Genomic DNA, 12,464 nt, shown 5'->3' with positions numbered 1-12,464 from the left:
GCAATAATCCTGCTCACTATTGTCTATTTTGATTAGCAGCAGCTCTCTAACTCATCTGGGAAATTCCAGAGATTGAAATATTTGCATGTGTTTCAAACGTAATTCCAATAGTTATTTTCAGCATTTTGTACTTATAGGCAATATTTTGTTCATTGATTTCAATGGAGATAAAGGAATACGGAAAATTATTTATTTATACCATTTGTATACTGATGAATCAATACTCACAGTAGTTTACAGCAATTCAATAAATATATACACCCATCCACAATAAGTAAAAAAATATCCATAGTACATCATCATAAGCAAAATAAAAGGGAAAAACAGAACCTGACAACTGGCTCTCTATTTTTAATCTAAAAAAAAAAAAACATCGTAAACATAAAAGCAAAATATGAATAGTGCTAATTTTACTCAGCCACATTTTTTTAAAAAAATGTCTTATTTATGATATTGTCATAAATATGATTTCTGTTATGCCTTAATTGGTACTTCTAGGTTAATACAAACATAACAGCTTGTTTTGGAAAGAAGATCTCTGTAGGTCAACTAGAGTTGAAATTGATTAACTTTCACTGCACAGTAGCTTATTTCACATGTTGGTAAACAAGTACTTGCTAATTAAAGTTATAACGAAACAATGCATTTGCTGTCTTGTTAGTTTCTTAAACAGGCAGAAAACCAGTGATTCAACATTACTTAGGAGGATAGGAAACCAAAGTTGCAATTCTGAACATTTTACAGGTAAATACGTTATTTTGATCATTAATGAGATAGCATGCAGCCTAGTCTAACTTGGACTGCATCATAATTAATCAATAGTTCTAGATCATTAAATGCTAAAGAAGTATTACCATAAGAAATGAATTACATACCTGTTCTAAGACTGTGGTAAGCAAGATTACTTCTATTTGACATCATGTTGCTGCTCGCCAAAAGAGATGGGTTATTACATCCAAATTAGATGAAAACAGATAAATTCTGACACCTATAAACAACACAAGAATAGTAAGCTCATAATAAACAACACTTTGAAATATCTTTAAAAACTAAGAATATATTAAAATATTAGTTTGCTTTCTAAACTAAAAACTTCTAGAGTTTATATACAATATGTTTAAAATCCTAAAGTCGTCAAAAAAGAAAAAAAAACCCAAAGCAAACAAATCTCTTATGAAACAAACAGTAAGTGAAACTGGAAATAACCAACAATTTAAGCAGGAAATGTGAGGAAGACAGAAGTGATGCATAATAGAATAAATATACTTTTAGTGTTTTTACAGTGTAGAACTGAAACCTAAAAGGCAACTTAAAATGTTATCTACAGTATTTGTGTCCATGCAATCATCTCAGTTTTAATAAAAGTGAAATCTGCTTGACCATTTATTTGCATTTTCTCTTGGTTCCCTTTATTAATAAGCAGCTCTTCCTTCAATTAACTAACAAGGAATTATAGAAGCCTTCAAATTTGATGGTCCCTAGTTATAATGGAATACAACTTGGATGGCGGGGAGGACAGGATTCAGCTGGAGAGTTCAAGGGGCTTCGAGACCTGAGATTTATCCTTAGTTCTAGATGGGGTTGCACTATCCCCGACAGACCCAGTGCAAAATTTGGGGCTTCTCCTAGATTCGCAATTCCTGCTCGAAGAGTAGGTGGCAGTCATGTCTAGGAGAACCTTTCTGCAACTTCATGTTGCAAGCCAGCTGTGCCCTGTCCTGGATGGTGAGGCCCTGCAGAGAGTCAGTCATGCCGTGGTCATCAGCCAACTGTATTACCACAGCATGCTCTACATGGGGCTATCCTTGACGAGTGTGCGAAAGCGACAGTTGGTACAGAATGTAGTGGTACAGTGAGGCCCTCAGTGACATATGTGACACCGCAGTTATGGGAGTTGTACTGGCTGTTTATGAGTCTAATTCAAGATGTTGCTCACTACTTTTAAAGTTCTTCATGGTGTGTCCATAAAGTCCAGGGATTCTAAGGAACTGCCTCTCCCCAATGGGATTAACCCACCTTACTCGTTCCAGTGAAAAAGGCTACTTCAGATCCTGTCAGCTAAAGAATTTTGACTGGCAGGATCCAGGAGAAGAACCTTTTCTGCTGTGGACCCCCTCCCTCTGGAATATTCTGCCATTAAAGGTGAAGTTTGCCCTCACATTCCTGGCCTTCTGGAAGAGCTACAGCTGTGCTGTTTGGCCTGAGGCCTCAAACAGTACCTGTTACATTGGGGTTGGCTGAGGGGCTAAAGAAGATTCTCAATCCCAGAATGTCTATTATCTTAATTTTTAACCTTTAACTTTTCTATTCAATTTTTCTAACTTCAATTATTTTTAGCACTTTTAAACTTTTTATTTTATTGTAAGTGGCCCAAAGTTGCAGTATCAGTGAGATGAATGGCATACACACACACACACACACACACACACACACACACACACATATATATATATATGCTGGTTTTGTTGTATTTGGGTCTTTTCCCGTGTAAGATTTGAATTTTGAAGGAGCCAGGTTAATCTCCAAAACAGAACACCTCAACAAGAGAATAATTATGGAAGCCATCGAAATAGAGAAACCCCCCACAACATGAATAAATGTGATGATACCTCCCGCCTACCAAACATCTGGAAACCAGCCCTATCCAACAAATGAACACCACCCACCATCCAGGCTTTTACAATACAAAAGAACAACGAACACACAGCCAGCACCAATCAGCACCAATCTACCAATCATGATACAACCACACAACCAATCATTCCACCTACTGAAACAAAGCCAGCACTCCATCCCCTCCCACCAAGATATACAGAAAGACGGCAGCTCCAGTCACACTTTAAGCCAAAGACCACAGCCTGAAGATGGCGAGCGCGATCTCGCTGAAACGTTGCAAAGACAATCTCAATCTTACGCGGGAAAAGACCCGAATACAACAAAACCAGCATACCTACACCCGTGAAAATCTACGAAAACAAATATATATATATCAACTGATAAGGAGACGAGCCTGTGGCTTAGTGGCTAAGACTCCTGCCTAAGATATAATACAGCCCAGTTTCAAATCCCAGTAAGGGTATGGCTAGCTAATGAGAAATAATTAGCTCGAAATAGATCTATACTAGTCTCCCTTTATTTATTTATCAGTACAAATACAACACACACATGCACACACACACACACACACATATGCTATATATGCTATATATGCTGGTCTTGTTGTCCATGTAAAATTGAGATTGTCTTGGCAACGTTTCGGCGAGGTCTCCCTCGCCATCTTCAAGCTGGGTTTTGGTCTTAAAGCGTGGTTGGAGCTGTGTCTTTCTATAAATCTTGGTAGGGATGTGTGGAATGCTGGCTTTGTTTCAGTAAGTGGAATGATTGGTTGTGTGGTTGCATCATGATTGGTAGATTGGTGCTGATTGGTGCTGGCTGTGTGTCGGTTGTTGTTTCATGTTGTAATGGCCTGGGTGGTGGGTGGGGCTCGTTTGTTGACTAGGGCTGGTTTCCAGATGTCTGGTATGTGGGATGTATTGTCAAGCCAGCACTCCACACACCTCCCCCAAGATTTATAGAAAGACGGCAGCTCCGACCATGCTATAAGCCCAAAACCCAGCCTGAAGATGGCGAGTGAGACCTCGCCGAAACGTTGCCAAGACAATCTCAATTTTGCATGGAAAAAGACCCAAATACAACAAGACCAGCATACCTACACCCGTGAAAAACAAAATTGCTACTGAATCATCTGAAAGGACCACAGGGAAGATCACAGGAATACATTATTAACATGTGGTTACAACCTTATATTCATTTAATTAGGAACAAAGTCAAATGAATTCTGTGGGGCCTTCTTGAGAGAAGACCTGCACACATGTCTACACACTCCCATCTTCATGTTATTATGCAGTGTTGAAGTGTGCTCTCACCAAAGATTATTAAACAACTCCCCTTTTTGTCTGCTGCATTGAAAATATATGTCATAGATGAGTGATCTAAAACATGCATAAATAATTGAAAGTATAACAAATGCTAAAAGGTCTATTCATGTTCCCCCTTAAATAGGTTCATGAGTTCATAGAGCAGTTAGTCTAAACACATTTCTGCTCCTACATATTAGAATATTTAGGAGAAAACACGACAGTTCAACTCCCATAGCTTTATAAAAATTAATCAAAAGAATTCTATCAGTCAAGTTTCTCTGAAAGATACTAAGATAATCGTTTGCATTTGAACTTTCTAAAGAAAATAAAATTCAGAGGAATAAGAAGTTTTAACCAAGCATACTATTTTATTGCCTTAAAGGGAGAAAAAAACAACGTCTGCCAATATGTAAGCAATAAAATCAACCACAAGTGGAAAAAGTGGCATACACTCAATAGGGATTATACACATATTTATAAATGATGGACTCAGCTCAAACGAGGAACGAGGTCAGCATGCTATGAGATGAGATGCCACCAATAAAGTGGCTCAGATATGTAAACAGCCCCTGTAAATCTTCTCAAACTCATATCATATTCACTTTCATGCACAGAAACATTCCCTTCATTCACAATAGCTAAAATTATTTCAAAGGCTGAAGTGATTATTCGAGGAAGAGACAGAACACTTTAAAGTGGAAGTTTTCCCCGAACAACGACCACCTCAGACCCCCCCTGCAAACTATTCTCCCATTTAGCAAAGTGTCTTATAAAAAATGACAGCCAATTCTCTTTCCAGGCTTTAAGATTGAGGAAAAGTTACTATCTCTGTTTAGTTAATAAATGCACATTTTCAGAAGGTGGAATGCAGCAAACATGAGGAGAACCATGTGGGCTATAAGAGTTTTCTGCCTGTTGTACAGCACAATGAAGCAAGAGAAAGAAAACAGAACAACCAAAGCCTATATAACTGTGATGGCGAACCTATGGCACGCGTGTCCAAAGTGGCACACGAAGCCATGTCGCCCGGCATGCGCAGCCTTGCTGTTTGTCTTCCGGGTTTCTGGCACGCATGCACACATGACAATCAGCTGTCCGCATGCATGGCAGTGCTGAAAACTGGTGTGCGCATGCGTGCCAGCCGATTGTTGGGTGGGCATTTGTGCTAGCACCTGGAAGTTCAGCTTTTCCAAAGCACGATCTCGACAAGGGCGCATGATGTTTCCGTATGACGCCATCTCTGCTATATAATATCTCATATAGGTCTAAACCAGTGCTTCTCAAATAGTGGGGCGGGCCCCCCAGGGGGGGCGCGAGGCTCCATAAAGGGGGGCTCAGCTCAAATTATTTTATATATTTTTGTTTTGCAGGTTAAAGTTTTTTTTAATATTGTGTTCCTTTAAATCCTGTACTCCTTTAAATCTTTCTGCTACAGTTAATAAAGCTATTTGTTGTAAATTGATCCACATTTCTTTCTTTTTGTATTCTCTTATACGTTAATAAGGATACAGTGTTATGCAGAGGTGTACTTATAACAATTTTATAGACAAATGATACTATTTACAGTCGCGCGGGGGGCGCGAAATGTTTTCTTCTTCCTAGGGGGGGCATGACAGAAAATAATTGAGAAGCACTGGTCTAAACCAACATGGGGCCCATGCCCCGCAGGGGGGCATTTTAATTTTTAATGGGAGCAATTTGAACCTTGTTTAAACCAAGTTAATGGACTTTAAGGCTTTCTCCGCGTGAGTAGAGCTCACTTTTTGAGTAAAGTAAGAATTATATATCACAGGTGGGAGGAGGCATCAAGATTTTAGAGATGCTTAGGTGGGGCATGGCCAAAAAAAGATTTGAGAACCACTGGTCTAATCCTAATTTTCTTTTTCTTTCCAGGTAACAGCAGATTGGAAGTATTTCATCTGAACTCTAAATTGTGATTAATTTTAACTACTTAGGCAGCCTCATCAGCTATTGCTAATTGGTTTGCTAGTACTTCCATTATCCAGAATTTAGTTTAACAGGTTTACCGGGATTGAGACAACACAGCAAGATATGTTTAATTCAATATTAATATTAAATATTCCTTAAAATATTCCAACCTTAAAGTCTGACAGTTTATGTCAGAGGTGTCAAACTCGCAGTGTCACGTTGTCATGTGACGTATCTGCCTTCGCTAAAAAGGGGTTGGGCATGACCAGTGCGTGACATATCTGGCCCAAGGGCTGCGAGTCTGACATCCCTGGTTTATATAGACAATTCTAGAAAGCTGTGATGGGTTGGCTCCCTTCCCATCCTATGCATTTCTATGAAGGCAGTTTGAATAGCAATATATCAGAAATAAGTTCCTTTGTGATCAGTAGGACTTACTGCAATGGATTTTTTTTTTGCATAGTATCAACCTACCTACCTACATTAAAACTATGTTTACTTGTTTGTTTGTCTGTCTGTCCCCTTAAGTTACCCCAAATGGTGCATTACACAACTTTTGAATCCAGGCTGCTACATTAAATAACACAAAAAAAATATAGGGTTCATTTCTCTTATGGAATTGACATTTCCATGTTCAGAGTTTTAGTTTTATTTACAAAGTTACAACCATTGCAGCATCTCGTAGTCATGCCAATATGATTATTCTATCTTTCCATAAGCAAAGAGAATAGAGAAGCCGTTAGAAAGTGGAGATCGCTCATGTTTTTTGCCCATACATGATCATTTTGTTTATCAATAAGTAAATACCTACTCAAAGTTTGTTTACCACTACAATTATTTTTATATTTATGATATATACTTTTTTAGATGATCGTGGGATCATGCAGCATCGGAGTAAAAAAATGTGGTTGGCTTAATATTCATTCTGATCATATCAAACTGCACTACATACCTTTGTCTCAAAGGATAACCGATGAGTCATAGGGTTTTCTAGTCATGAGTAATTCTTTACAATCCATTAGACCTTAAACATATATTTAACAAAGCAAGTTGCGGACACATATTAATTACAGACACTCCTTGACTTAGGAGCAGAATTCAGTCCAAAATTTCTGTTGCTAAGCAAGACAGACGTTGTGAATTTTGCCCATTTTACATTTCTTGCCACAGTTAAGTGAATCACTGCAGCTGTTAAGTTAATACAGTTAAGTGCATTCAGTTTCCCTATTGACTTTTCTTGCAAAAAAATGATCATATGACCCCAGGACACTGCAACTGTCATAATTAAATGCTAGTTGCCAAGCATCTGAATTTTGACTATGAGACCAAAGGGAAGCTGCAATGGTTGTAAGTGTGAAAAACAGTCATAAGTCACTTTTTTCAGTGCTGTTGTAGCTTTCCAGTTTCATTGTCATCTGAAAGGTTGATAACAAAGACACAAATGTACTATAAAAAAGATATTGATGGCAGGAAAATACACTGATTTCTAGTTGCAAATGTCTGGTCTGTGACATTCTGAAAGCATTTTAAATATGCTGCTGAAATATTTGTAACTTTTATTTCCCTTATCAGTAGGGCAATTATATGTAAAATAGGCTACCAGTGCCTCAGGCACAGGTTACAGAACAAGGTGTGCTTCCTAAGCAATCTTGGGTCAACTTACTATCATCTTCTAAAGGCCAGGCTCAAGAGAAGTTTTTTCTTGATGCAGAATATTGAAGTCCATCTCCCCCTATCCACCCACTTTTTGAAGGAAGAGCTGCTAAAGTTTTGATTTTAGAAAACTTCAAGAACTTATTCCAAGAAAGAGGCCTCTCAACCTCCCACTTAGTTGTGTCAAAGTAGGAACAAGAATCAAGCTGACATCAAAGCTCTGTAACTTGCTTTCCATGGCAGTTAACATAGTTCTGCAAGGCAGTTAATTATTATGTGTATATTTAAAGCTCTGCTTAGTACTTAAGACCAGCATTACCAAATCAGTCACCTACAAAACACTGGTAGACCGGAACAATAGTTAAGGGAATCTAACAGTGACATAATAACAGCTTTCATATATAACTGCTATTCTGTCCACTCCTTTGCAAAATGCAGAATGTTTTACCATTATTTTTACACATAGTTGTTTAGATGTCACTAAAACAACTCTGGATAACATCAATAGTAACTTTGAAATTTAAAATGCCTCATACTTCTTTGTACTTCTTCCATAGGAAAATGAAGTTATTTCAGCATCTCTCCTGCACAAGTTGCCATTTATAACATGCAACAGCGTAAAAAAAAACCCCAATAAACAGTTCTTATGAATTCAATTAGGAAGACAACCCTGCAGTTTTAAACAGTCATAAGATTTAAATGTCTGTCTCCCAGATCTTAGAATCCATCTATTAGACTAGACCATTTTTATCCCACATGTTTAATTTCATCTACAGGACCTTAAAGAATAACTTCAAGATTTATTACTTTCTAAAGATTTATAACTTAATTGGAATTATCCTGACAGGCATGCTTTCAACAAATGACATGTTGGATTTAGAAGAAACGTAGAGAGCCTTCTTTAAGGCTCCATGCAATAAGGAAGTCAGCATGGTAAGACTACATTAGGCCAATGGACTAAAAAGTTTCCAATTCATAAAGCACCACAAAGATGTGATCGGTCATTTTGTTCACCCAAATTATCTTTCTTCCACTGTGCCAAAGAACCACTTGGCAAAGTGGAGAAATTATGATGGACTTGCAGAAGGATATCACTGGAGAAAGTCAAAAAGCTTCTTTCCAACGTCATTAGCTTGACCCTTCTAAAAGAACACTATTTTGGCTTAGAATAGACTGAGCCTGAAACTGCTGTCCTTTCAGCTCTTTGGCAATATTGAAAGATGTGTTTCTACCTTCTTTCTCTTATCTTTCATACATTGTTTGTAAGTGGTTTTGTAGAATGTTTTGATTGTTGGCTTTATTGTACATCATACAGAGTCACTTTGAGTGAGATGGGTGGTCATATAAATTTAACAAACAAACAAATCAATGCATACATTTGCCTACAGTGACTCTACATCTTCATTTGCTGGTTTCTTATAGAGCAATGCCCCATGCTCTATTTTAATTTCCACTATTGGAAAACCTACCTATTAAAAATTCCCAGAGGAAGAGGCAATAAAAAAAGCTTTGGTTTTTTTCAAGCACAACTAATAGCAAGGAATCCCTGGGGGAAGTAGTACTTAAAAATCAAATGCTACCTGGGTGAAAGAAAATTGCTTAGTTCTATATTTTCATAAAATCTGTCTCAAGGCAAGCGCTAATCTCCTCAGTTCCAGGGGATCCAGCCAAATCTTTTGCTTAGCACGTTATTCCCAGCGAAGGGGAACAGTTACACTAAGTCAGCAGTCCTTCGGTTTTTCCAAACACTGACTGTCCCATTTTAATCCGAAAGCTTGGAAACCTTATCTAAGCAATCCGGCAGCAGACATGTGCGGAACTGGGAAAGGGGAGGGGGGACAAAAAAAAAACCCATCCCGGATTGCTAAAGAAAAGGCAGGGAAAAGAGGCATCCCTTTTAATCCATGGAAAGTACCCCCCAGCTAAACATTCATCTCAATTCAGGCAAAACAGGCTGCCTCCTGAGAATAAAAGCAAAGCGGGGAAAGAAGTGCGAAGAGCCTGAGCTTTAAAATAGTAATACTAGAGAGTAAATAGAGGGGGAGGGGGAAGAAACAAGGGACCAGTGTTAAACGTTTCCTCCGGCACTGCTTGCTCGATTTCCGGACTCCGCGGATTCAAGCCAGGGAATCCTTTCTCAAGCGATGCCTCTTCTCCCTGCCTTCCCACCCAGTCAGATCCTCTGCTGGCTCCCGCGCGCAGGACAAAAGCTGCCTGGGCCCCAGCGTCGATCCACACTCACCTCTTCGTCCTCCAGCTTGCCGTGCATCCTTCTCTCTCCGAGCCCCTCCAGAAAGTCGTTTTCCGTCACTTGCTTCAGCGGAGTCTTCCCTTCCGAGCCGGACAGGATCCAGCGCCCTTCTTCTCCTTCCCCCCCAAGCCTAACCGAAGCAACAATCAGTCCCGCCCATTAGGGTATCCCACCTCCGCTCTCCAACAGAAGCAAGCCACCACCCCTCCCGCTCTTAGAATGGTTCGTTCCCTTCGGGAAAAGAGTTAGAAAGCAGGACCGAAGAACATATTAAAAGGGGGGTGGGGGGGAAAGAGAAATTGTAATATCGGGCTCATATTCTCGTGGATGTAAAAGGCGTTAGAACAGCTTTTCACCGGATCGCTCTACATCCGTTTTACGTGCCCCGAATCGTGACTTTGGAGTACCAAGAGAGGTAATATCTTGGAGTGTTTTACACTAATTTCCAATTCCATCCATGCACTTATAAAAGCATTCCAGAAAATACAACTTGCGCTTTTATACCCAGTAGCTAAGTTTGGCTAAAGTTTTTTTTTTCTAAGTGGCAAAGAAAGACCATTGTCTTCAGCTCTGCCATGGGAAGAATCGTTTGGTCCGGTGAGCAGCCTTTCCTTCAGACCTCCTGGAAGTGACTTTAAAGGTGCAGTACGGCCGTATGTGCCATATGGCTCATATCAGCCACCACTTGTACCTTCTGTTTACCCGAGCGCTGGAGGGCGCGTTGCAAATAGAGAGTTGGTTTACTGTAAAGGCACAGCTCCTGGTTGGTGATTTAAGAAAAAAATTCCCCGCCAGAATTACTCTCTGGTGACATCATGCATACAAATCTCTCCAAAAATGCACCCGGAGCGGGGTGAAGGGTGTTGCTTTCAGCTTGACAAATTTATCCTGTAAACTTTGGACCGATTTTCTGCAAAGCGCAGGCTAGGAAAACAGCAAACAGTTTTTCACCCTGAGTCAGCTTCCTATCGCTCTGACATCAGCAGAAAAATAGACCTGGGTTTTAAGAAAGGCGAGCCAGAAAGCGGGGTGGGGGGAGGAGAAAGAAAATGCTTGGCTTTTCCTCTCCCTCCTTGTTCTCCTCCCGTCCAGAAGTTGGACGGCGCTCAGACTGACAGGAAAAGGATGTCTGCTGGAGCCCCACTCCCACATGAATCCAGCTGTGTTTTTTCGCCGTCTTCACAAGAGGCTGCAAGAATGTAGACAGAGACTCTCTTAACATTACTACTCTCTCCGAGGTCCTCTAGGTCAAAGCTCCTAAAGTTATTTTGTTGGGCATCCTGGAAAATTCTGTTCCAGACAAATGCAATCAAATACATCATCAACCCAACAAAATAATTTTGTCATCTGAACCCTTTGCCAAATTTAGGATCAGAGTTTTACACAGTACAACATATTTCTGCCTTGCACTGCTACAACTTGGGCATTGTAAGAGAAACCTGCAAGATCTGCCAAGCTATTCACAGTGCAAGAAAGAAAAGATAAAATATTTGTTTGTTTATAAAATGTACATGGCCACCCGTCTCACAGAAAGTAAATCTGGATGATGTACAATAAAATAATAAAACAGTAAATATTTAAAAACTTATTTTTTTAAAAAAATAAAAAAATAACAAGACTTAGAAAAAATTAGCAGTATTAACAACAATGGAGCCACCTCAAGATCTCACACATCTTCAGGACACCCAAGTCTAATGACATAACCGGTTTTGGGAGATTTCCCCAAAAACTCCAACAGAGATGGAGCTAATCTCACTGGGGGAGGGGGGAAGTAATATTCCATAAGGCAGGCATCGCAAAAAAGTGGTCACCACAACAGAGAAGGCCCACCTCCCTAGACCCACCAAGTACCGCATACTTGTAGACAGGACCCATACCATGCTTTTTCTGCTGATCTGAGGTACAGGATGATAATCAAGAAGAAGCAGTCCCTCAGGTAACCTGGCCCCATGCCATGAAGGATTTTAAAGGTCAAAACTATCATTTTGAACTGTAGAGAAATACGGCAGAGGCTGCATGAAGTTACAGTTTTAAAATATCTTTCAAAAGTTTGTTCTGTGGATGTTCAAATTAATGTTACAATTGCTAAGCAAGTGACAATTGCTAACCAAGTTCCTTTAATAAAGGTATTACAGTAATTTGATTTTGTTCTGGTATCTTTATTCTAGTTTTTCCTTTTCATGCAAATTAATATACTTTGCAAAATTATTTAAGACAAATATTACAGTCTGTTCAATCTATCCCTGTATTGGTGACTGTAGCTCCCATTGCTTTAGAAAACAGCTTGTTTCCAGTTACTGCTTGTCCTTGGGTGGCTTTATCAAGAAATGTGTATTGGTGAGGACATGCCAGAACTTGTCATGGACTCTTATTTTTTTTTCTTAGATTGTCGGATTCCATCCCTGTCTTTCAGTTCCTATAGTTTTATGCTACAACCTATTTTAATATATTATCTTGAATTTGATGTAGTCTGAAGTTTTTAGTTTGTTGGAAGAAATGTCCTTCTGGGTTCAGTTGCAAGTAGGGGAAAAGACACTGGAAACATAGAGGCTGCTTGGAAAGATGGTTTAATGGTGGACAGGATCACATAGCTTGAGTTCCTGAATAGAAAAAGGGGATCACATGCTTCCAGAAGAAGAAAAAGAGTGAGATGCTGAAAGTCCCTAGTTTTATGCCCTCTCTGGCCTTTGATCTTGATCTTGTATTCTGAT

General features: G+C 39.4%; 1 protein-coding gene and 1 long non-coding RNA gene across 9 annotated transcripts in view; one reads left to right on the top strand and one right to left on the bottom strand.

Moving 5' to 3' along the window:
• The window catches only part of PHLDB2 (pleckstrin homology like domain family B member 2), a 61,241-nt gene extending 51,362 nt beyond the window's left edge, over nucleotides 1-9,879 (bottom strand). For 5 of the 6 annotated variants that reach the window (XM_081953303.1, XM_081953304.1, XM_081953308.1 and 2 more), the window contains exons 1-2: nucleotides 9,745-9,879; nucleotides 876-988 (exon numbers count right to left, since the gene is read on the bottom strand). In XM_081953303.1, the coding sequence (XP_081809429.1) occupies nucleotides 876-921 (46 nt within the window). In that variant the 5' untranslated portion in view covers nucleotides 922-988; nucleotides 9,745-9,879. The remainder of the gene's footprint in view (nucleotides 1-875; nucleotides 989-9,744) is intronic. The other variant, XM_081953305.1, reaches the window with a different exon arrangement.
• Nucleotides 9,880-9,946: 67 nt separating this feature from the next.
• Nucleotides 9,947-12,464, top strand: part of LOC309392277 — a 112,360-nt gene continuing 109,842 nt past the window's right edge. For all 3 annotated transcript variants that reach the window (XR_014175409.1, XR_014175410.1, XR_014175411.1), the window contains exon 1: nucleotides 9,947-10,168. This is a non-coding gene — a long non-coding RNA (uncharacterized lncRNA). The remainder of the gene's footprint in view (nucleotides 10,169-12,464) is intronic.

Source organism: Natrix helvetica (genome assembly GCF_964273705.1).
Source record: "Natrix helvetica genome assembly, chromosome: 4".
Taxonomy (NCBI): Eukaryota; Metazoa; Chordata; class Lepidosauria; order Squamata; family Natricidae; genus Natrix; species Natrix helvetica.
The sequence above is the reverse complement of the archived record's forward strand: the minus strand, read 5'-3'. Positions and strand labels throughout refer to the sequence as shown.